The 23,028-nt window shown below is 35.6% G+C and overlaps 5 protein-coding genes and 1 non-coding gene across 8 annotated transcripts; 2 read left to right on the top strand and 4 right to left on the bottom strand.

Moving 5' to 3' along the window:
• Nucleotides 1-1,047: 1,047 nt before the first annotated feature.
• On the bottom strand, nucleotides 1,048-1,119 carry TRNAG-UCC (transfer RNA glycine (anticodon UCC)). The gene has a single exon. It is a non-coding gene; the product is annotated as a tRNA-Gly (tRNA).
• A 651-nt stretch (nucleotides 1,120-1,770) lies between these two features.
• On the top strand, nucleotides 1,771-3,547 carry LOC105800784 (wall-associated receptor kinase-like 15). Of its 2 annotated transcripts, none has more exons than XM_012632101.2 (2): nucleotides 1,771-2,723; nucleotides 3,290-3,547. In XM_012632101.2, exons 1-2 carry the CDS (start codon nucleotides 1,943-1,945, stop codon nucleotides 3,394-3,396), a joined length of 888 nt encoding a protein of 295 aa, XP_012487555.1. In that variant the 5' UTR covers nucleotides 1,771-1,942; the 3' UTR covers nucleotides 3,397-3,547. The 2 variants fall into 2 exon arrangements, with proteins under 2 accessions (XP_012487555.1, XP_012487554.1); XM_012632100.2 differs by having other exon boundaries at nucleotides 1,784-2,723; nucleotides 3,284-3,547.
• Nucleotides 3,548-5,885: 2,338 nt separating this feature from the next.
• On the top strand, nucleotides 5,886-7,586 carry LOC105800785 (uncharacterized). Its single transcript, XM_012632103.2, has 5 exons — nucleotides 5,886-6,271; nucleotides 6,366-6,434; nucleotides 6,529-6,604; nucleotides 7,068-7,132; nucleotides 7,239-7,586. The coding sequence occupies exons 1-5, from the start codon at nucleotides 6,077-6,079 to the stop codon at nucleotides 7,332-7,334; spliced, it is 501 nt and encodes a 166-aa protein (XP_012487557.1). The 5' UTR covers nucleotides 5,886-6,076; the 3' UTR covers nucleotides 7,335-7,586.
• Nucleotides 7,587-9,917: 2,331 nt separating this feature from the next.
• LOC105800783 (probable receptor-like protein kinase At5g18500) lies at nucleotides 9,918-13,847 on the bottom strand. Of its 2 annotated transcripts, XM_012632099.2 has the most exons (9): nucleotides 13,529-13,847; nucleotides 13,267-13,335; nucleotides 12,456-13,101; nucleotides 12,262-12,366; nucleotides 12,051-12,173; nucleotides 11,787-11,957; nucleotides 11,565-11,694; nucleotides 11,244-11,456; nucleotides 9,918-10,350 (listed from the first exon to the last, which is right to left on the bottom strand). In XM_012632099.2, exons 3-9 carry the CDS (start codon nucleotides 13,079-13,081, stop codon nucleotides 10,222-10,224), a joined length of 1,497 nt encoding a protein of 498 aa, XP_012487553.1. In that variant the 5' UTR covers nucleotides 13,082-13,101; nucleotides 13,267-13,335; nucleotides 13,529-13,847; the 3' UTR covers nucleotides 9,918-10,221. The 2 variants fall into 2 exon arrangements, with proteins under 2 accessions (XP_012487553.1, XP_012487552.1); XM_012632098.2 differs by lacking the exon at nucleotides 13,267-13,335 and having other exon boundaries at nucleotides 13,529-13,846.
• A 1,157-nt stretch (nucleotides 13,848-15,004) lies between these two features.
• LOC105800781 (pentatricopeptide repeat-containing protein At5g66520) lies at nucleotides 15,005-17,994 on the bottom strand. Its single transcript, XM_012632097.2, has one exon. The coding sequence runs from the start codon at nucleotides 17,057-17,059 to the stop codon at nucleotides 15,167-15,169; it is 1,893 nt and encodes a 630-aa protein (XP_012487551.1). The 5' UTR covers nucleotides 17,060-17,994; the 3' UTR covers nucleotides 15,005-15,166.
• Nucleotides 17,995-18,115: 121 nt separating this feature from the next.
• On the bottom strand, nucleotides 18,116-22,983 carry LOC105800780 (uncharacterized). The gene is made up of 4 exons (XM_012632096.2): nucleotides 22,790-22,983; nucleotides 21,985-22,331; nucleotides 19,969-21,895; nucleotides 18,116-18,439 (listed from the first exon to the last, which is right to left on the bottom strand). Exons 2-3 carry the CDS (start codon nucleotides 22,326-22,328, stop codon nucleotides 19,987-19,989), a joined length of 2,253 nt encoding a protein of 750 aa, XP_012487550.1. The 5' UTR covers nucleotides 22,329-22,331; nucleotides 22,790-22,983; the 3' UTR covers nucleotides 18,116-18,439; nucleotides 19,969-19,986.
• Between the last annotated feature and the right edge of the window lie 45 nt (nucleotides 22,984-23,028).

A 23,028-nucleotide genomic window follows, 5' to 3' on the forward strand; every position in this document is an offset into this window, starting at 1 on the left:
GTATTTAATCCTTTAAACTTTTATGAAATTACATGTTAGTATAATGATAAGATTTCACTCTGGCCCTCCCAATAATTTATGATTCATCTTTGCCCCCAAATGGTAAATTTTCCACTTAGTGCTTAAATTTTTATAAAATTACATGTTAGTATAATGATAAATTTTCACTTTGACCCTTCCAGTAATTTATGATTCATCTTTGGTCCTCTTAAAACAATTTTCTGCTTTCATCCCTGGTGGCAGCAGAGAGGGTTCACCGTCGGTGTAAATTGCAAGAAGCCTTTATATATATATATATATATATATATAACAACAAAACAGACATTTACATGTCTTAAAAGTAGACTGCACCATTGTGAACTTCACCTTCAATTAGCTCCACACTTCCATTTATCATGTTTTCAACATTACCAAAATCTGCAGAAACCTGAAATGACTAGATGAGTAAGGAACAGTTTTCTGATCAAACATAACACATTTTGTAAGAAACAAAGACAAACTACATTACTATCACTGCCTCACTGGCTTTGTTTTGATTGTTGTCTGATATGGTATATGTCTCCAAATGGCTATATTTTGAAACATCTTTAATGATGTTCCACTAGCATTAACCTGTGTATAGGACAAAGTACCGCATTAGAGTTGTTAATGAATATATCAGAAAAACCATATAGGAAACTTGTATTTAACACAAAATCTTGAATGATATGAAGTGAATGCAATGTACCTTAATAGCCAAACAAGTAAAAATGGGGGCAGTGGCCATAGCTGTAGGGTAGCAGCTTCAACTGTAGGCCAGAACTATGGCTGTAGCTGCAGGCTAACCATCATGTGAAACAGCTACAGGTTCTACAATATATATATATAGCGCCATGTTCTAGTCCTTTTGAGGCTGATCCTATCAGCAAATGCCTCTTCTATATCCTCTCCCATAAAAAAAAACAACTATAACATTCATATAAGCATCTCCAATCATCTGTACCAGCATTGTCATCACTAAGAAACAAAAGAGCTGAAATTCCTAACAAAAAGAAACCGCGCTTGGTGTGCGTTTGCCGGGAGTCGAACCCGGGTCTATTGCTTGGAAGGCAATTATCCTAACCGTTGGACTACAAACGCTTGTTGTTAAGTGGCAAAATAAATATTATATGATGCGACGCTTTACAGTTGATGGTGTTTGGTTTTGAATTATGGTTAAAAATTAATATAATGGCCAGTTAGGATAATTGCCTCCCTGAATAGAATTACGGGTCCCTCTAATAATTTATACATATGTTTTTAGCAGAACCACTAATTAGACTAACAACAAAGTTCGGGTACGTAGAGTATACGAGTAAGGCCAAATTTATGGCTATAGCTGCAGGATACCATCCTTTTCGGAGATATTATTTAACGCCATTTTGGCATATAAGGATGGGTTTTTAATATTAAAAATTAATAAAAATTAATTCACTCATTTTTCAATCCAGTCCCTACTCCTAATACAAATGCGTTGATAATACTTTTACTCTTAGGTAATGCATGGGAGGCGACAATCTCTCCTATGCAGAGGTAAAAGAGAGCCAGCGCCAAGCACCGAATCTTTTCTTTCGGCTTTATCGTTCATCATCCTCGATGACATTGCCCCAAATTGGATGCTTGCCAGATCATTGCTCCACTCCACTCATAAAACCCTGTAAACAAGCATAAACATAGGGACCAGAGCCATGTTTGAAACAAAAAAAAAGAACAAAAGCAAGCTGCACTGCACTGCACTGCATATTTCACCTCTTTTTTTCAAACTTATGGATCCCACCTCTCAGCCTATTAGTCAAAAAGTCACTAAAATCTCGGGTACTGTAACCCCTCCTCGATCCCCTCTCTCTCTCCCTTACCCATTTCCCTTTCATACCATACCAACATACACAACAAAGCTCAATCACCACCATTGTTGTTAAACATAATGCAGCACCCTCTAAAACACCACCTTACCCTAACCCTTTTAGCATTAACCTCACTTTCTCACTTCCCACCAGCTTCCCCCCTCACCCCATGCCGCACCTTATGTGGCACCACCGCCATAAACTACCCTTTCAGCATCGACGATGGCTGTGGCGCCCCACAATACCGCTCAATGCTGAACTGCACAGGTACCGACCTGTTTTTCATGACCACTTCGGGGCGGTACAAAGTCCAATCAATCGACTACAACAAACAAACCATGGTGGTTTACGACCCTGCCATGTCGACATGTTCCATTCTTCAACCCCACCATGATTTCGTTATGACGGACGTTGAATCCGTCGTGATACCGCCTAGTTCCGACACCATTTTTGCCCTTCTCAATTGTTCTATCGACTCGCCGGTGCTTAACCGGTACAAGAACCTTTGTTTTAACTTCTCAGGGCATTCGTGTGATGAGCTTTACGGTGGGTGTAATGCTTTTAGGGTGTTCCATTCGTTTACTAATAGTTCGCCGCCGTGTTGTTTCACGGGGTACGATACGGTGAAGTATATGAGCATGAATATATTGGATTGCTCGCATTATACTAGTTTTATTAATGTTGATGGTTTGAAGGGGATTGGACCGGCGGATTGGGTTTACGGGATGAAATTGTCTTACGCCGTGCCGGACACCGGTTGTGGGAGGTGTACTCGGTCCGGCGGTGCTTGTGGTTATGATACCGAGACTGGTGTCATGATGTGCCTGTGCTCTACTTCCATGAATGCTACGAGAGAATGTGGTAAGAAACTAATTTTGGATTAATTTAACTAAATGTCCCTAAACTATTGTCTAGATTCTAATTTGATCTCTATATTTTAAAATGTTCTAATTTCATCCTTAAAGTATTAGTATTATATCAATCTAACTATCAATTTAGACATTAAATGTCAATTTAGGTATGAGATAGAACATATTTAAAACAAGGAATGGTACAAGTTCCTTTATTATAGAGACAGTATCAAATTAGTCCTTTCATTATTAAATACATTAATTTACTGTTTAAAAACATCATTATTGTTTAACAATGTTATATTTTAAAAGTTTTAGATAACTCTACAAATGAAATATTTTGTTTAGAGATTATGTCGGTTTTAGACAGCAGCTATTAACTCTGTTATTATTTGACTTTATTTAATTCATTTTACTAGTACAAAGAACTAAATTGATCAATTGTTTTAAATATACTCCATTTGTCAAATTTGAGTTGATTAATATAATGTTGGTTCTTTAAAATTTTAATTAAAACATTTTTTTTAAATTAGCCCATTAATTTTATTCTGATTACTTGCTATATTTTAGCTGCAGGTAGCAATGGAGATATAGGAGGTGCTCAAAAGTTGGCATTGCGGACAAAGTTTCATGCATTTGCCTTGGTGGTGGGTGCATTGATTTACTATGTAATATTCATATGAACAATGAATATAGTGGCTGTATGTTTTCTTCTTCTTATAGTTACTGGTGCTCCAAAGAAAGTGACCAGGCCATTCTTGTGGAGGGTTGATTGGTTTGTATCCAAATTTTGTACCTATTTAAACATTAATCTCATTATAGGTTATTATCATATATATCTGTCATTTCTTTATATAATGTTAAAAATTAAGCATAACTCCTCCCCAACCCCTTTTATAAAAGGATAATACGTTTCAGCACACTCGAACTCACGTCCTCTTACACTAATAATAATGCCGATGCCAATCAAATTAAGAGTCAATCAACAATTAAATTTTAAATATTTAAAAGATTATTATTTTTAACCCACTACATTCAAATCCATCCATGCTATATGTACACTTTATTCAACTTGAAGATCACCTATATTTATTCAAGAAAATTATAACTAATTTCCTAGCATGCAAGATATTAAATAAATTTTAAAAACAAGATAAAAACATTTAAAAAAATTATTCAATTAGCATTTACTGATTAAGTTGATTGTGTTAAGTTGACAGAATAATCTGATGAATAAAATATTGATACTTTTTTTTAGTATAACTATAAGGTCCCCTTTGGATACCAACGCACAGCAGTGCGATGAAATTTTTCCTCTTTATTATCAACTTGACTGCACTGGAGTGGACTGAGACAGCCTTTGGATGCCAAGGCTTCCAGCACAGTGAGGGAATTCTACTGTACTGGACAGCCTTAAGCTGACTGGTGATAAAAGCATCAGTTGGGTGTAGCTGGGGCAATAGATATTTTTAGAAGACAATAATACCCTTACTTTAATTTATTAATTTCCAGAAACAAATTCACGGGAGGCATCTCTGAATTTTCAACATACAGCAAAACTGAAATCAGTTTGCAGATTTGGAAATACACTGAAAGGATGCAATTGGCACATGAAAATAGCCCAACAAGCTTTGTTAAGGGGGAATAATTGCATCAAAACTAGGAATTAAGTAAAGCTTCCGAAAGGTTTCATCAATAACATAAAGAAATTGAACAAGTAATAGCAACTAATAAGCAGAAACACAGTTCAGCATAAAATATTTATAAACATATATCTGAAAGGAAACAAATAGGATAATTAACATAAACTACTTGAAAGACCCAATTTCCTAGTAAAGAAAACAAACAAACCTTCCAGCGAAATGATTGTAACCTCCTCCAGCACCATAGTGAGATTTTCTGCATAAAATAAACCAATTCTTCAACAGTAAAGAAAACACCCTTGTTGCTGTTTCTGTTGTTGCTGCTGCTGCTGTTGGTATTGTTGATAATGGGAATGGGAATGGGAAATGGGAATGGGAATGGGAGGAGGGAACGGTGGAAGAGGGGAGATGGGAATGGGAAATGGGAGGAGGGCACGGTGGAATGGGAAATGGGAATGGGAAATGGGAATGGGTATTGCATGGGGATGGGAAATGGGAGAAGGATACGGTGGAAGAGGGGAATGATGGAAGAGGGGAGATGGGATTTCATTGTATTTAAAATTTTAAAAATAAAAAAAATATATGTAATGGATTTTAAAAATAAAAAAATACTTGTAGTGTATTTTAAAATATATATATATGTAGTGTATTTTAAAAATAAAAATATATGTAGTGTATTCTAGAAATAAAATATATATGTAGTGTATTTTAATATATATATATATATATATATGAAGTGTATTTTAAAAGTAAAAAAATATATATAGTGTATTTTAAAATAAAAAATATATGTAGTATATTTTAAAAATAAAAATATATGTAGTGTATTTTAAAAATAAAAAATATATGTAGTGTATTTTAAAAATAAAAAATATATGTAGTGTATTGTAAAAATAAAAAATATATGTAGTATATTTAGTATTCAATTACTTGAAGCATGAAGATCCAATATTTTTCTTGAAAGATACTAATTTTGAACTTCAAAATTTGATCCAAATATAATGTTACTATTTGTGGAAATAATATTTATCATTATTATAAAAATATTTAACTATAAAAAATTAAAAAATTATCATTTTATCTAATAAATAATTTAAATTAATTATATAATTTATTAAAATATTGGAAGATACATTTTAATATTTTATTAAATGAATTTATAAATTCATATATTTTAATAATTTTAAAAAGTAAAATAATTTAAATAACTTCTATTATATATTAATTCTAATCTGATGTCTTTAATAGTCATTTCCTATTCTCACTCCACCATTGTTTCTAATCTCACAGCTACAGTATCCAATCTCACCACTACAGTAACTAATCTCACCGCCACCGATGTTTTTAACCTCACCGGAGGTAAACACACCGCCCATCCAAACTAGCCCTAAGTGTCTTGATAGATTTTAGGATCCGAGTCTGATCCTGTTCGGGCCGGAGCTGATATTCAGATAAAGCCCTTTGATTCTTTAATTACTCAATTGTCAATTATAACGTTTTGATATTTTGGGGATGTCGTATGAAATTAACCCTCATTTTAATTGTTATTTTACTTCTTCGATATCCTTTCCCGTGTTTCTGAGTCGTTGAGTCCTCTTTGAAATCGCGACCTAGTAACAGTGAAAGTGTGAATCCAAAAAACTTGAGAGATTTATCAGACTCAGTGAGTGTGAAAGGCTAAATCGTATACGGGAACGGAAGGAAGACAACGACGAAGAACATGTCTTCTCCTCCTTCCTCTTCTTCTGGTAAAGCATTGGACTTTGAAGCCGCATCAAAATCAGCCGTTGCTTCTGTCGAGTCCCTCAAATTCAAACCGCAAGACGACATCGCCGGCGGCGTGCAGGTCACTAGCTTTTCGGAGATCGTGGATGAAGTGACGCTTCACTTTCAAATCATTCGTCTCGCCAAGCAGGTTACTCGAATTTCTAAACTTATTTTAAAGCACGAATGTTTATTGTTCTGTCAGTCTTTCCCAAATTTCATATTCGTTATTGAATTTTTCATAGATATACGTATGGATCGGCTCTACCTCTGCTAATTTGGGAAATTTATATGCTGCTGCTCCTACACGACCTGTAAGTTATTTCTCTTCAATTGATTACTTTTTTTTTATCATTGATTATAATACTATTTTGTATTGTTACTAAAAGAATCCATTGTTATGAATAGAATAATACGGTGAGCGTGACTTCAATTCTTGGAGGTGTTTCAGATAACACTGGCTCTGGAATTGCTCGACGATTAGGTCTTTCTTCAATTTTACCAACATTTTAATGCTATATCTCTGTTGGTCTAATTATAGGTTTAGTCACTTTACAATGCTCAAATTCTCAATTTAATCCTTCTACTTTAATTTGACATAATTTGGTGCTTTAATTTTGTTATGTTGTTAGTTGCTGTATTAAAAAGTGCCTTGAAGCCATTTTTACCATTATTCACTTAGTTTAGGTCATGAGGAAATCTTGTCAACCATGTTCAACAAATAATAAATTTATATATCAACCAAATGTTTAAGGTTGTTTTAAAAAAAAATTTTGTCATCATTTTAACGGCAAGAACTAATGGTGTTATCAAGTAGATATATCAAAATTCTGCTAAATTAGAGGATTAGATCCCAATTTTCGATATAGCAGAGGGACTAAAATCATAATTAGACTTTTGTTTTCGTCTTTTTGGCTTGAATTTAAAGCAAATTGAATCTTTTGCAGTGCTAAAGACTGGTCTTAACATAATTGTGGCCTGCAATATCCCAAAGAATAACCCCATGCTTGAGGTTTGGTTTTTTATTCATTGATATTTAGACTTGAATTCAAGCAAAGATCTGATATGTTAATCTTTTGTGCTTATATCATCATTTTGTTCCCTTTTTTTCCTCACAGGCAAATGCTGAAAAGAAGTTAATAGAGAAGCTAATTGCCTTGGGGCACTCGAGGCCGAAATCCCAATCCTCAGGTCCAGGGTTGTCTTCCTCATAGTGAAAAAACTGTGATTCATATTTGCATTTGTAGCAGCAAGCAAGTAGACCATACAAGTCTTCAGTGTAGCATCAGTTATGGAATCCTTTTTAAATCATCGTATTCGTTCAGAAATTTAACCGGCAAAACAGACTGCACCTAGCTGTGAGACAAGCAATGCTGTAAGCTTTTCTGTTATGTCGTGTGAATTGTCTCTCATGTCATAAACGAACAGGTTGCAACTTGCAAATGCACACGTTTTTTATTTTCCTAGTGGTTGATTCTATGTTTGCTGTTGAGTTTAGTGCTGGTTAACCCTGCTATGCCCTGAATTTGGATTTCAATGCTTTTATTGTAGCATAGGTTATTTACCACCACTGATGCCAATTTTTTCCTGCAAAATGAAAACTGTAGCAAGCATATATTATTTACCCCCATTGGATGCTCTCATATCATAAACAGACAAGTTTGGACTTGCTAATGCACACATTGTTTTCTAGTAATTTCCTTTGTGGTTGATTCTATGTTTGATGTTGAGCTTAAGGCTGGTTAGTCCTGCTATGACCTGGACTTATTATATTGCTTTTATTGTCATAGCTGAAACAATCAGATTGTTGATGTTACTTACCACCATTGAATGCCAATTTTTTGGAAACCTAGACTTGAATGGTAGAGCTAGGGATGATAATGGAGCGTGGTGGGTAGATATTGCTCAATCCATCATTGCTTCATTTCGCCGTGGATGTTAGAACTTAAATATCACCACCATCTCCTTGGATTTTGGATTTTTCCGGAACTGTCCAAAGCTTATGCATTTTACATATAAAATAAAAAGAATATTCTTTGAATGTTTTAGTGTTTTTCCTATAATATGTAATTATATTTATATCATCTGAAAGCTAAATATATAAAAGTAAAATAGTAATTTCAAAATATCGGATTGGGAAATCGTCTTTAGAAACAACATCCTGCCCCGCCTTGTCTTTAAAACGATAATGCACTTCTGCCACATATAGAGAGGTAAGAGGTAGATGCGTTTACAAGGTTGGAGACAATTAGGTTAAGTCAATCAATCAGTTAAGTTGATTTTTCAACTAAAACTAATCAATTACTCATTGAAATTTAGGGTCTGTTTGATTGACGGAATTGATTTTCCGGAAAATCATTTCCAACTTTTCCAGTGTTTGATTGGCGGAAAATATTTTCCATTTGGAAAATGAACTCCAAAACAAGGGAAAATGAGTTACATTTTAGGGAAAATGTCTTACCCTTTCAATTTTCGTAAGACATTTTCCGTGCTCTCCTCTCTATCGCCTCCTTCATTCCTTCCTTCATTTCCGTAGAAAACCGATTACATTTATCGATTTTCCAAGAACTTGTTTTTTAATTATTCAATACTTGTTTTTTAACATAATTACAAATAATTTATTTGATATTAGTTTTTTCAATTTATAACGATTAATATTGTAGCTTAATAATTAAGTATTATTATAAATAAATCATTGCAATATATGTAAAAATAATTTAAAATATAAAATTTATTAATATATATTAATATATGTAAAAACAACTTTTTGAAAAATATTTTCAAAAAATCATGCAAGCAGAGAAAATATTTTACAGATTCAATCAAACACCAAAAATATTTTCCAATAAATCATTTTACGAGAAAAGTAAAACATTTTCCAGAAATCATTTTACGGAAAATATTTTACTGGCAATCAAACAGACCCTTATAGTGATATTCGAGTTTACTTTCATATTATATGTAAGATGCACAAAATATTACATTCCCTTGTTTAAATTTTGAAAATTGCTTAAACCGATCGACTTACAGTCACAAACAATTTAAAGTCTATATTCTACCTTCCTTTGATAATAAAAAAAAAAAAAGACAATGGGAGAGTTTGAAAACTTGATGTGGGTGGATGGCCATGCCATAATTGGCCCTAAAACCAAGTGATGGACATCCCTACCACATGGAACGTGATTCACTTTTCAAGTTTGGACAATAGAAAGTTAGTAGGATTATTTCCTTCACCCCCCCCCCCCCTTCAAACTATCATTAACATTTTAAATTGATCTCAAATTTCAAAGTGTTATAATCAAATCCTCAAAATATCAATATAATATTGTATCAAACATGCCTTTCTATCACATGCACATTCCACGTGATATTTAACACCAAAATTGACGGTTAAACTGGTGAAAAGACCTCGTTAATTCAATATCGATATTTTGATAACTCAATTAAAAAGTTTCGAAATTTAGAAGCCAACTTAGAATTTTGACAATTGTTTGAGGACGTTTGGTGAAATTAACCCAAAATAATAAAGAAAACATGGGTTTTTTTGGACTCATCTCATCAAAGCCAACCCATATGCACATGGTATAAGGAGGCAAGTACCATGTTCATAATTTTCAGCTTCAATAATTATCGCTACCTAAGTACAACAAACCAAGAAATACTTCCTAATCACAACTATCCATATATAAGATGAATGTATGGATGTGAATGTGCATGTGTGCATATATATATATATATATATATATATGTATAAGATTTAGCACTGCAACACAAATTCATAAAAGTGAAGCACCCAATGGAGGTAAAAAAATTTATATAGAATCCCATATAATAGACCTGTACAGAAAAATCTTGTGGCAAGGCAAACAATGCACAACGATGACCGAGAACGCCATATCTGGAACCAAAAACAAACTAATCTTCTCTAGAATTTACAACTAGATATGTAATTCAAAGATCCCATATAAAAATAAATAAATTTAATCGTTTGCCTGTATCGGCTGCACGACATTTGCCATCTCGTATACACCATTCTGAAGCATCACAATTTTTGACCTAAGTAAAGCATTGGTGGCTTTTGAAACCATTTATCCTAAATGTCTAGGAGGGGCAGTGGTAGATTCGGCTGTCTGACCTTGAATCCGTATCATCACTCCTATCAGAATCAGAGTTTCTCGGTCCTGTTTCAGCTTCTGAGTTCACTGTCTGATTCCTTCTGCGTCTTCTATCCTGAAAATTTTACACACGGTTACAACCTTAAACCAGAAATTCACCTATCAGCAATGATGTTTGAACCGAAACAGACTGGCCGGTTGGACCAGTAACCGACCAGGGTACCAATCCGAAGAATAGCTCTGAACTTAATAGACCGGGAACCGGAGTGGATCGGTTGAACCAGGTTTTTTATTTTTAATATTTTTTTTAAGTGAACAGGTTGAACCGGCGAACCAGTGACCTGACCAGTTCGACCACCAATCTAGTTCTAAAAACATTGCCTATCAAACAATCTATGGTCAGATTACGATTTTAGTTCAATTTCTATACTTTAGTTTGGCATAATATCTTCCAATACTTTTATAATGTTATTAGTATGTCCAAATTGATAAATCCACATCATCAATTTAACAGCAGCAAGCAATTACACTAATAACATTATAAAAGTAATGAGACCAAATTATGTCAAATTAGAGGGATTAAAGCACAAATTTCAGTATAGTAGAAGGACTAAAATCATGGCTAGACTGTCACTTTAACGGCAGCAATTACCTATGTTATCAATTTTGACCTGCTAACAACATTATAAAAGTAACGAGACCAAATTATGTCAAATTAGGACTAAATTATAATTTTCAGTATAGTAGAGGGACTAAAATCATGGGTAGGCAGCAATTACCTACGTTATCAATTTGAACCTACTAATAACATTATAAAAATAATGAGACCAAATTATGCCAAATTACAAATTTCAGTATGGTAGATGGACTAAAATCATGGCTAGAACGACAATCTATCTAAAAGCAAGAAGTTGTTATCCTCGAGCCTACTACTTCCCGCATTATAATGCAACTTCCACAAACACCAAGTAATTCTTATTAAATGATTTTAAAGTATTGAAATCAAACCTCTCGAGGTATAGGATACTCCTCTGATTCAAGCATGCGAACGACTTGACTCATCTTCGGTCTTTTATCTGCATCAGGATCGACACATCTCAAAGCGGTCAAAAGAGCTCGTTTAAGAGCGCTAGTTGATGGTCTAGCCTCTATGTTAGGGTCAACTACTTCCTCCGATCGGCGGAGTTGAACCATCATCTTTAACCACTCGACCATATTTACCTGAGAGTTTACCATATTCGGTTAATGTACATTACCAATAAAAAAACATATTAAAAAGCAAAAATCTCACGACAAGCACAGCATAAAAATGCCTTTTAGAGTTTGTACCTCGGGCTGAGGGCGACCGTAATCTACAGGGTATCTTCCAGTAATTGCTTCTAAGAGCACTACACCATAGCTATAAACATCACTCTTCTCATTCAGGAGGCCCGAGTTGGCATATTCCGGAGCAACATAACTGGTTAATTCGTGCAAGCCGAACACGAGACTTAGTTAACTAATGTAAAAAAAAAAAAAGGAAACAAAAAAAACTACAGTAAAACTGCTCACCCGAAGGTACCCATAACTCTTGTTGCGATATAACTTTTCCCGTCACCTAACAATTTGGCCAGACCAAAATCGGATATCTTAGAATCATAGTTGTCATCAATCAATATATTACTCGATTTTATGTCTCTATGCACGACTTTCGGTTCAATAGCTTCATGCAAATAAGCCAACCTGCAAAATGTAGTTTCGAGAAACAAAATGAGATTAAATCCGAAGTTACTTAAAGCATTAATAGCTGAGATTTAGTTTTAAAAGTGGACTTACGCCTTGGCAGTACCAAGAAGAATCTTTATACGAGCCTCCCAAGTAAGATATCCCTTGTGAGACATAACTCCACGAAGCCATTGCTCTAAATTGCCGTTATTGACATATTCGTAAACCAACATCCTACGAGTTATAGCAGAACACATTTATGCAAACCCAGATTATAAGAACATGGACATGTAAATATAACAATTTATTAACGACAGCGTACCTATGAGTTCCCTCAATGCAATACCCGAGAAGTCGAACTAAGTTTTTATGTCGCATGTGACCGATAGCTTCAACTTCGACTCGAAAATCTTTGTCAGCTTGCCCCCTAAAATAACATCGAACAACTATGAGCTAAGTTAGAAGCTATACACAGCAAAACACGAACAACAAAAGGGAAAATTTCGTGCAACATACGGATTGTTAAGGAGCTTTTTGACGGCTACGGGTGTCCCGTTAACCAGATTGCCTCTATAAACAACTCCGTATCCACCATCACCGATAATATTATCCTTAGAAAACCGGTTGGTTGCGAGCTGTAGGTCTCTAAGAGTGAACCAATGACCCCATCCTAAGTGCGAAAATTCGGGTAGACCAGACAAAGGTGAAGGAGCGGTTAACGGATGCGAAGAAGGCCTGAACACGGAAACCACTCCGACACCTTTCTCTTCAGCTGGTTGAGATCCCTTAACATCTTTCCCTAAATGATTAAAAGAACCAGACAGGCCACTGTCATCTCCGTTACCAACATGATATGAAACCTTGTCTGAATCTCTATCACTGAATTTATAGTTAAGAGTATTCGGACTGCCATTGTTCGCCGAAACTTCATCGACTCCTATTTCTTTAATTTCCTCCGAAACATAAGGTGCTTGTCTTGATGGAAGTATGTCCTTATGCCTCCCGGTTTTCTTTCGAAAGCTAAGCCACAGAGATATACCAAGAATAACTAAAAACACTATCCCTAAACAAATTACAATAAGTACCCATAACTGTAGACCAATGTATGTTTTTGACAGTGTTTTGTTCAGATCAGACGCCATTTTCGCCGACACCGATACACCTAACAATAAAAAAAAAACAGTTTAAAAACATCATAATCCAAATCTAATAATCTAAAAGAGCAACATGTTTTAGCATTGATTCAAACATCAATTCATATTACAACCAAATCTCATTTTCACAGTAAAACAAATGCAGTGTGAAAGCAATTAAAGAAAAAAATTACCCTTTAACCACAATCAAATTCCCAAGGAAAAAAACCTAAGATCCTTCAAGTAAATAGCTTATCCAAACCCTAAAACAAATATCAAAGCATCACATTTCAATAAACACAAAAAAAAAACACCCACATTTCAAATGGAATCAGATATCATATTTCAAACAAAAAAGCAAAAAAAATAAAATCAGGCATCATTTTGACTGGATCAAATAAAAAAAAGTCAAAACTTTGAAGCATTTAGATGAAGAACATATGAATCAGAAGAAACCTGTTCAAGTAATGCTGGCAAGGCACCCAAAAATGAAAAAAAAGAAAGAAAAAAAAGGGAATTTTGGGACTTTGGGTGTGTTTAAAAAGAAGAAAGGGCTAAACCCAAAACCCAAAGGGGGAAGCACATTGAGAGGAAAACAAAACAGGGTGGTGGTGCAGCATTTTTGAAAAACAGAAGGGATTTTGTTAGGGTTTTCAGGTTTTGTAGGATTGGGTTTTGGGGCATTGGGAAATAAGATGTGGAGTTGAGAGAGGTAGGTAATGAAGGAAAGACATTGTTGCCTTTTGGAAATTTTAACAGTGTGTGAAGTGGAAGCAGCTAAGCTTTTATATACTACTATTTAATGTTTAATTGGGAAGATTGCTCTGCTCTGCTGTTTATTCCTTTGCCTTTTTTCCTTTTTTTTTATATTATAGAATAGGATAATATAATATTTAGCCCTAAATTTGGTAATTAAATTTATTTTAATTCTTAAATTTGAATTTTATCAAGATTTGAGGATATAACTAATATTTTTACAACATATCTGGATTGATTGGTTAAACTTATTGGACTGAAAGCTGACACATATATTAATCCAAATAAAGGGGTTGAATCGGTTGAATCGGTTGAATTAGAAACTGGTAAAAATAAAAAAAAATTGGAGACAAAAATCAGCGGAACATGTTGAACCAATTTAATAATTCTTTAATTTTTTAAGCTTTTATGAATTTTAATTGTTTATTTATTGTTGGTCTAGGAATTAAACCAATCAAACCAACAAATCAAGAGCACTACATGTAACAATATAAAATTATATTAGGAAAGCTCAGAAATTTATATAATTTTTTAATTTTTAAATAATGATGTGGTATAATCTTAAAGTGTCAAATCATCAAATTTTTATATTTTTAAATTCAAAAATAAAAATAAATCTAGTTCGTAAATTAAAAATTAAAATATATGATTCCTTCCTTTAATATATTGAAAGTTTTGAGTTATGTGGTTTTTTACTCGAAGATTTAAAATGTTTCTTTTATAACTTGAAAGAAGAGTGAATTGCAGGTCACATATACCAAGAAGTTTGAGGGAATATTGTTTGGGTTTTGTAGAACAAATTGAGTAAATGGAGAAAAAATATATGAACATATTTTATTTATATATGATTTAATTGCATTGGAGAATTTAGATTTTAAATCAATTTTAAACTTTAAAATGTTTTAATTAAGACCAGTATCAAATACATATCCATCATATTTAACTGTTAGATGTAAAATGTATGTATCTAAAACATGTTTATAACAACTTAAATTTATTTGGTAAAAACCAAAGAATGTCATTTTAGTTTGTTAACAAGTAGGATCGCTCCTATTTTTAAGTCTAATTATGCTCTCAGTCCTTATAATTTTCAGATTTCCTTTTTTTCTTTTGAAGACAAAAGATTTCCATTTCTGATTTTGGGTGTAAAATCCTTCGATACTACTCTAGAAAAGCTACGTGAAAATTGATATATATATATATATAATACTCCACATAAAATTCAAATGAGTTTTTTTAACACATAAGTTATCGGCTAGATCGAATCAGATTGATACAATATATATATACACACACTGTTAACACCCAAGTTAACAGCCACAAGCACACCACCTAGTACTACCAGTAATCCTTGCAGGAACACTCCCCATCTTTGAAATGGTGAAACCGATTCCGGTCCCTAACAACGATCTCACGATCAAAAACCTTTGAGATAAGTTTGCTAGCATGGTGGCAATCTCTGCAAACTCGAAGATTTTTAGTTATCCTGAAAGTGTCCCCTGCTTTTGTTTTCAACAAACCGAAGGCAATGGCAAGCTTCTCACTATGATAGTTCAAAGGATTCTCCTTTTCTTCCTCTTCATCAAGCTCTTCTACCACTCCCTCAGCACCGCAAGGAACGTACCCAATGGCTCGAATACGGTCCAGCATCTCATCGAGTTTGGCGTATATCTCTTTGCTTTCGGGATGGTCTCTTCCTCCTGCTATGAATTCATTAACTTCACCTTCTAATTCAATGACAGAGAAGCCAGGGACTTTCTTCACTCCCCTCTCATTCATCATTCTCCTCACGTTAGCCATATCTTCATATCGGCCGGCTTTGACATATAAGTTCGCTAATAATACGTAGCGTCCGCTGTTGTTCGGTTCCAGTTCAATGACTCTCTTGCCCACTTGTTCACCTAACTCGAAGTTTCCGTGGATCCTACACGCGCCGAAAAGAGCACCTAGTACACCTACATCAGGAGTCATTGGCATTTGATCAATTAGCTTTTTGGCTTCATCTAGTAATCCAGCCCTTCCAAGCAAATCAACCATGCATCCATAATGCTCCATCATGGGTTCAATTCGGTGAACTCGAGTCATGTACTGGAAATAATAGCGACCTTCCTCAACTAACCCTGAATGCGAACATGCACTAAGGATGTTTACGAAGGTGATGTTATCGGGAACGATCCCTTGTTTTTCCATATCCTTGAAAATGGAAATGGCAGCTTCTCCTTTTCCATGCATTGCAAAGCCCCCAATCATGCAATTCCATGAAGAAATACTCTTATAAGTGAGACCCTTGAAAGTTTCATAAGCTTTCTCCAAGCACCCACATTTGCAGTACATATCAATAATGGTTGTAGCAAGCTTCGGGTCAAGTTCGATCCCTTTGTTTCGGATATATTTATGTATCCACTCGCCTTGCTCGAGAGCTCCTAACCCAGTACATGCCGATAACATGCTAGCCGCCACGAACTTATCCAGCGCCAAATTCTCAGCCCTCATCCTATTAAACAAAGCAAAAGCCTCGTGAAAGCGGTTGCTCTGCACGTAAGCAGCGATCATGGCATTCCAAGAAACGGAATTCCTCTCCGGCATCCGCTCGAAAACTTCAAACGCGGCGTCGACAAGACCCAATTGGGCATACCCGCTTATCAAAGTAGTCCAAGAAACAACATCTCTCCTTGGCATTTTGTTAAACACCTTCCGAGCATTTTCCAAAGCCTTGAAATCCACATACATATGAATCAAATTGTTCAGACAAAAGCCATCATTAGCAAACCCGAATTTGAAGACGTGGGCATGAATTTGAGCCCCTTTTTCAACAGCACCATCAACCGAACAAGCTCTTATGAGACAAGGGAAAGTGAACTTATTAGGCAAAACAGAATCTTGCAACATCCGCAAGTAGAGAACGATGCAGTCGGCAGCTTGTCTCCGTAGCAAGTAACCTCTGATGAGGGTATTGTAAATGAAAGCATCCGGATGAGGCAATGTATCGAACAGGTGGAGTGCGTAGCCCAAATCTCCGTCGTTAGACAAAGCACAAAACTTGATGAGGCGACCCATGGCATCGTTATCGGAGGAAAGGCCGAGTTTGGTGAGGTGGGCATGATTTTGCTTGAGTTGGGCCAAGGAAGAGCATGTTTCTAGGGATTCGAGAGGTGAATAACGGGGCTTTGAGTTCGATGATGAGAAAGAAATGGAAAGTGAAGGAGCCAAAAGGGTCTGCAACGAGCTCATTTCTCATTAAAAACTTGATTTAATTAGCCTGCAGTACCCAACTTGAAGTGGCAGTGCTGTTGAATATTATCTGAAAGAAATGTAGCAACAATTGGTGGCCACCATCAAAGGGTAAGGCTAAGGCAAGAGATTGGCAAAGTTCCCTTAACATTTCGGCTATCGTCCTTGACCGGGTTTTATCTCTTGACTTTACTAAATGAAAATGTGCAACTTGAAGAGGTGCTAGTTTATTAAAAAAAACATCATCACGTATATGAGAAGATGGACCATGCGTGTGTGCCTACGATTACTCACTAAAAAAATCTCAATAATTTCTCTTTACGAGATTTGAACATATGCTAACTCTTCAGGTCGTGCTTTCTCAAGTTCTCGGCAAAGTTAAAGAAACAAAATCCCACTAGAAGGCAAAATTAGAAAACAAAATCCCACTAAGAACACTATTAATCGGTGTTGCATGGTCCGTCTTCTCAAGCACTCAACAAGGCACTCTTGCTCTATAAAGTTACAACCTTTCTAATTCGTGCTTTCTCAAGCACTCAAATTCTCTGTAAAATTAAACAAGGCGCTCTTGCTCTGTGAAGTTACAACCTTTCTAATTCGTGCTTTCTCAAGCACTCAAATTCTCTGTAAAATTAAAAGATGAAACATCCACCAACGACACATTAAACGATTTATCGATTCCCAACATATGACACTTCACAAGCCCATTTAGACTGACTCGACCTCCCCTCCACGATACCAAATCTCAAATATCAAAACAATTTTAAGATTTTGTATCAATACATTTAAACAGAGTTTGAGTTTTTTTAACAAAGAGAAAGGGATAAAAATTGTTTAGATATTGAACTCGAAACTACTGTCGACTTACTATAAAGTCTTTTATCACTACAAATGTCTCAATCCAAAATGTTCCTTCTAAACTTTAATGGCACTCTATTTACAGTTTTTCACACAACTATCTCCTTACCTCGTAAAAAAAAAAAACAAACACAAATTAAATCTGCATAATATAAGGAAACAAGATAGCAAGCATCAATGACAACAGTCCTTATAATATGGTCGATAATGCAGAGAGATACCAATTAATCAAATATGGGAAATACATATCAGTTCAACCAAAACAAAAAACTGTTACATCAAGTTAAGCCCTGCTCCTACTATTAGTCACCTCAATCACCAAATTAAAAGAAATGAGACCACAATTTTTTCCTCTTCCATTTTTTTATATATAAATTAAAGCAAATAGAGGGCAGTCGCCATTAGAACATCGCATTGGTGTCGTTACTCCGTTATTGCATGCGCATATGCTCTCATTTTTGGATCGTCAGGTGTGAGCACTCAAAATGGTGATGAAGGATCCAAGAAATCTAAAATATGCCACTGATTTGCAACATAGAACACATATTTAGCAATGGAATGTTTTTATCACCAAATCATATTAGCATGAAAAATAAAGAGAATGCCTAAACAGATAACATATTTTATGTATACGAGATGAATTATGGTGCTACACACAAGAACCAAGAAGCAAATCCCAATAAGCTACATAACAGTTAAGCTAAATTCAATAAATAGAAAGCAATAAGAGAAATATACGAATATACAAACCGCATAACGATAGGCAGAATATACAAATGCAACAGCAAATGCAGCGCAAAGTGGAAAAACCATACGGCAATACGATATGGGAAGTGGTAAAAGTACCATGGAGGCCCCTATACTAAGAGTCAGATTGCATTTTACTCACTACTCAAAAAATGAGCAAATTAATCCCTATACATTAGATCAAAGAACAAATTGGTCTTTCTGTTAAATTTCTATCCATTTCTACTGTTAAAAGCTGGTCTTTGTATGATGTCCACATGGCAAGCCACATTTCACTGTCTGAGTTTTTAATAGTGCAAATAGATGAATTTTTAACGGAAAGGACTAACTTGCTCTTTAATATAATGTATAAGGACTAATTTCTCATTTTTTGAGTAGAGGGGGTTAAGGGCCTCTATAGTACTTTTACCTATGGAAAGTCTATTTACTCTAACATCACCAGGGATGGAAATAGTATTACGGTTTGACAAGCAAGCTAACTTATTGTTCAGCATCTAACATTGTACAACACAAGCTGGATATATATGTCTGTATATGGTGGTTTCATAAACTTAATTTACAAACAAACCCTGCCATGGAACAATCTTAAAATTAATGTCATTGCAATTTCAGTAGGATCATACAATATCTTTATTAGAGCATGGAAAAGACAACAGGAGAAGAAACGGGACACAACAAGAATAAAGAAAATCAGCTATGGAAGTACAAAAATAAAACAAGAATGAATAGTGTTCTAACTGAAACAAACAACAAAGCTGTTAAAAGTTTGAAATTGAGACCCCAACTTCCACAGAATCTTGTGTTAAATGATGCGGGAGCAACTAAAACAAGTTGTTCACTTCTCTATGAACACTCAATGAATAGCAGCTGAAATAAAGGACAAACAAGTTATATGGTCATATAAAATTATATTATTTATCATTCATTCAACCCTAAGCAGGTTACCAAGTGGAGCATACGGTAGCGGAGCTCTTAATGAAGCAGTGTTGACTCAGACTACGTAATGTATGCTCAGATTAGACACAGGGTTGACATGCTCAGATTAGACACAGGGTTGACTATAACCAGGAATCTGTATGTTAACAGACTAAGATTATAAAGTGAAACATCCACCAATGATCATTACTACGGTTATCAGTATAATACAAATCAGTCTAATTCTCAAAGTTTCATCTAAAAGACTAAGTTTTTCAGGAGTGATAGTAGTGGCATCATAAAAAGACCCAGAAGAAAAGTCTAGTTAGCCAAACAAACTATTTAATCTAATATAGCCGTAAAACCATGAAGAGTAAGCGCCTACTTACAGTGTCCTTATGTCTAAACTAGGATTCTTTGCAAGTTTTCTTGTTGTGGCCAAGACCTTTGCACTTGCTACACTGGAGCTGTCGTCTCATCATGTCTATCGATTCAGGCTGCTTCTTCTTTGGCCGACCTGGTGGACGTTTAGATGGAGGAGGAGTTACAGTTACAGCTACAGCTGTTACCTCAGGTAATTCATCCTCAATTGGTCTGTCTACATTTGGAACAGGGTGAATGGACTCGGCATACGTTAAGCGGAAACTCTCAGTTGTGAAGTATTGAGAACAATAGTCATATGGACTTCTACCGATGCATTCAATGACAGCAATAGCATGAGAGCAAGGTAAACCAGTAAGTTGCCAGCCCTTGCAGCTGCAGTCCCAATGATCTATATTAACAACCGCAAGAACCTCGGGATTTTCCCCACGGACTTCAAATGTGCTACCCTGTGTGAGTAACACTTGAAATGACCTCGCCATTGCAGTTTCCTTCTGCAACTTTTCCTCGTTACACGGAGTTAATTTTGTCATCCACTGACTGGAATCCACACGACGTTTGTAGATCGCCTCCATCATCTTACCCCGTAATTCATCAATCATCTGTGTTATAGGAAACTCGTGTGCTTCAGATACCCAACTATAGAACTGCTGCCCAAAGGTCGAGATCAAGTGGTTATACCTAGCTCCTCCGAAAAAGGCATTTGCCCAGTGCTCTGGTTCACTTTGAATTATCCAGTCATAAGCTTCAGGAGAAATGGCTCTTATTAATTCAGTATCACGCTGGAAACCCTCAAGTCGTGGTGACCGAGCAGCAGAATAAAAGTCACTGATCATAAACCGTCTTGCATCATGAGAAAGATGCCCCTTTAACTCTCTGTTAAGTTTGTCAGCAAGATGTTGTAAACAGTAGCTGTGGTAGCATTTATCGAATACATCAGCCAGTGCCTGCTTTAAACCATTCTGAAAATCTGCAACAAATGTTAACTGGCTAGATGTAGGAACAGCAGATTTGAGTTCCCGTAAAAACCAAGTCCAATTGTCTTCATCCTCGGCATCAACTACAGCAAAAGCTACAGGAAAAATACCATCCTCCGCATCTGCAGCCGTTGCAGCAAACAAGTTTCCTTGATATTTAGAATTTAAAGAAACACTGTCAAGAAAAATTAGGGGTCGACAACCTTGTAAAAAACCAGATATCGAGGCATGAAACGAGACAAACAGTCGATGGAAGCTTGAGTCGTCCTTGGTATTAAAGGTGACAATACTGCCCGGGTTAGTCTCTTTTATCTTCTCACAGAAAAAAGGTAAGAGATTATATGCCTCTTTAAAGGATCCTTGAAGCTGTTCCCTAGCAATCTCTTTTGCACGCCATGCCTGAGAATAATTCAGTTCAATTCCATATTCTCGCTTGATATCATCGGCAATATCTTTTGGCCTATAGTTGGGGGAAATTTTCAATTTCTCCTTTATAATACTTCCCACCCAACCCCTTGTTGCCCGGTACCCAGCTTTTACTGCAGCTCCTCCACACGTATGCATGGTGTTCATCTTCTTGATGCAAATCAATTGAGTAGTGGATAGTCTCGACGCATATATCCTCCAGGAACAGCCTTGAGCTTTGCATTTAACAGTAACACGATGACTATCGTTTTTCTTATACCTATAAGCAAAACCATGTGCAATTGAGTATTTATGCAAGGCTTCTCGGAATTCATTAAAACTATTAAATCTTTGGTCAACGCCAGTGATTGTATTCTCCCACACTTGTGCAGCTTTATGATGCTCGATGATATTAATAGGCATACAGTCTATAGGAGTTTCATTCGGCATGTACATGTCAACATCATCAATGGCATCGGTCATTCCAAGAGCAGCATTGGCAGGAGCAACGATAGGAACCCCAACAGCTTCTGAGACGGTCGTCCTGCTAGACCTGCACATTTAAGCATACATAACCACAACAGCAAGGACAGAACTTAAGACAGTAAATTCAGAAACAAGAAAGATCAACTGAGTAACTACCTACTACGCATGTTGGAAACATTACGAGCAGCCGCTTCATCCGATGCAACAAAGACATCAACGGTGAGAGAGTCGCCTAAAAAACTAAGCATCCGCTGCAAATCCTTGTCTTTCGAGATAGTTATAAGGGTCTTCTTGTTTCCAGGGAGAAAGTACTTGATCGACATGTTATCCGAGCTAATACTAAACATATCTGCTATTTCGGACTTGAAATCACTTAAACTAGTTTGCTCATTAATATCTATAGCAAAGGCCTCACCACCACTATAGGACAATGAACCATCTTTATCAGTGACAAAATCGCCACCAGACTGGCATATTGCTATAATTTTCTTCGCAGCCATAGCCTAAAACCCAAATCAACCAAAAAGAAACTACATTAAACAAAACATGAAATATCAAATAATAATAATCTTTTTTTTTAATTTTTTTTCCCCTCGCACAAGAATTCAAAAAAGAACAAGCATAAAATTCAATAGCGAAGCAGTAAGTTAAAACAACTTAATCTATTCCGAAATTACCTTCTGGGACTAAAAACCCAAATCGAAAAAACAAAGAAAAAGCCCAAAAAGGAAAGGGGAAAATGCATAGCATAATCTTTTGTTTTTTCACTCACAATAATTTAAAAAGAAAGCATAAAATTCCAACTTAATCTATTGAGACATTACCTACTAAGACTAAAAACCCAAATCGAAAAAACAAAGAAAAACCCCAAAAAAGAAGGGGACAATGCATGGTATAATAGGATTCAGAAACCCTAATATCTATGGAGTTTGAATTCAAAGAGGGAAAAAAAAGATGATACCTTTAATGGAGAAACATGAGAAAGGGAGGATTTTTTTTGTGTGTGTGTGTGGGTTCGTTGTTAATTGGGAGATTGAATCCTTGAATTTGACGAGAAGAGTACGGAGAGAGAGAGTAGACAGGTAACCCAAATGCCGATTGCCTGAAACTCAAAAAATGCATGAAAAGAATAGAATTGAACACAATACGCAGCGTACTGTATGGTATGGTGGTATAGTACATGGTATCCTCGTTTTCAAT

The sequence above is a fragment of the Gossypium raimondii genome, chromosome 9, assembly GCF_025698545.1.
Source record: "Gossypium raimondii isolate GPD5lz chromosome 9, ASM2569854v1, whole genome shotgun sequence".
Taxonomy (NCBI): domain Eukaryota; kingdom Viridiplantae; phylum Streptophyta; class Magnoliopsida; order Malvales; family Malvaceae; genus Gossypium; species Gossypium raimondii.

Coding starts and splice junctions, on each gene's coding strand:
- LOC105800784 (XM_012632100.2), top strand. CDS start 1,943: ATGCAGCACCCTCTAAAACACCACCTTACCCTAACCCTTTTAGCATTA. Junction 2,724..3,283: donor GAATGCTACGAGAGAATGTG/GTAAGAAACTAA, acceptor GCTATATTTTAG/CTGCAGGTAGCAATGGAGAT.
- LOC105800785 (XM_012632103.2), top strand. CDS start 6,077: ATGTCTTCTCCTCCTTCCTCTTCTTCTGGTAAAGCATTGGACTTTGAA. Junction 6,435..6,528: donor CTGCTGCTCCTACACGACCT/GTAAGTTATTTC, acceptor TGTTATGAATAG/AATAATACGGTGAGCGTGAC. Junction 6,605..7,067: donor TGGAATTGCTCGACGATTAG/GTCTTTCTTCAA, acceptor AATCTTTTGCAG/TGCTAAAGACTGGTCTTAAC.
- LOC105800783 (XM_012632099.2), bottom strand. CDS start 13,081: ATGGCGTCTGATCTGAACAAAACACTGTCAAAAACATACATTGGTCTA. Junction 11,958..12,050: donor CTTCTTGGTACTGCCAAGGC/GTAAGTCCACTT, acceptor TACATTTTGCAG/GTTGGCTTATTTGCATGAAG. Junction 11,695..11,786: donor AGAGTTATGGGTACCTTCGG/GTGAGCAGTTTT, acceptor CGAATTAACCAG/TTATGTTGCTCCGGAATATG.
- LOC105800781 (XM_012632097.2), bottom strand. CDS start 17,059: ATGAGCTCGTTGCAGACCCTTTTGGCTCCTTCACTTTCCATTTCTTTC.
- LOC105800780 (XM_012632096.2), bottom strand. CDS start 22,328: ATGGCTGCGAAGAAAATTATAGCAATATGCCAGTCTGGTGGCGATTTT. Junction 21,896..21,984: donor GTTTCCAACATGCGTAGTAG/GTAGTTACTCAG, acceptor TTAAATGTGCAG/GTCTAGCAGGACGACCGTCT.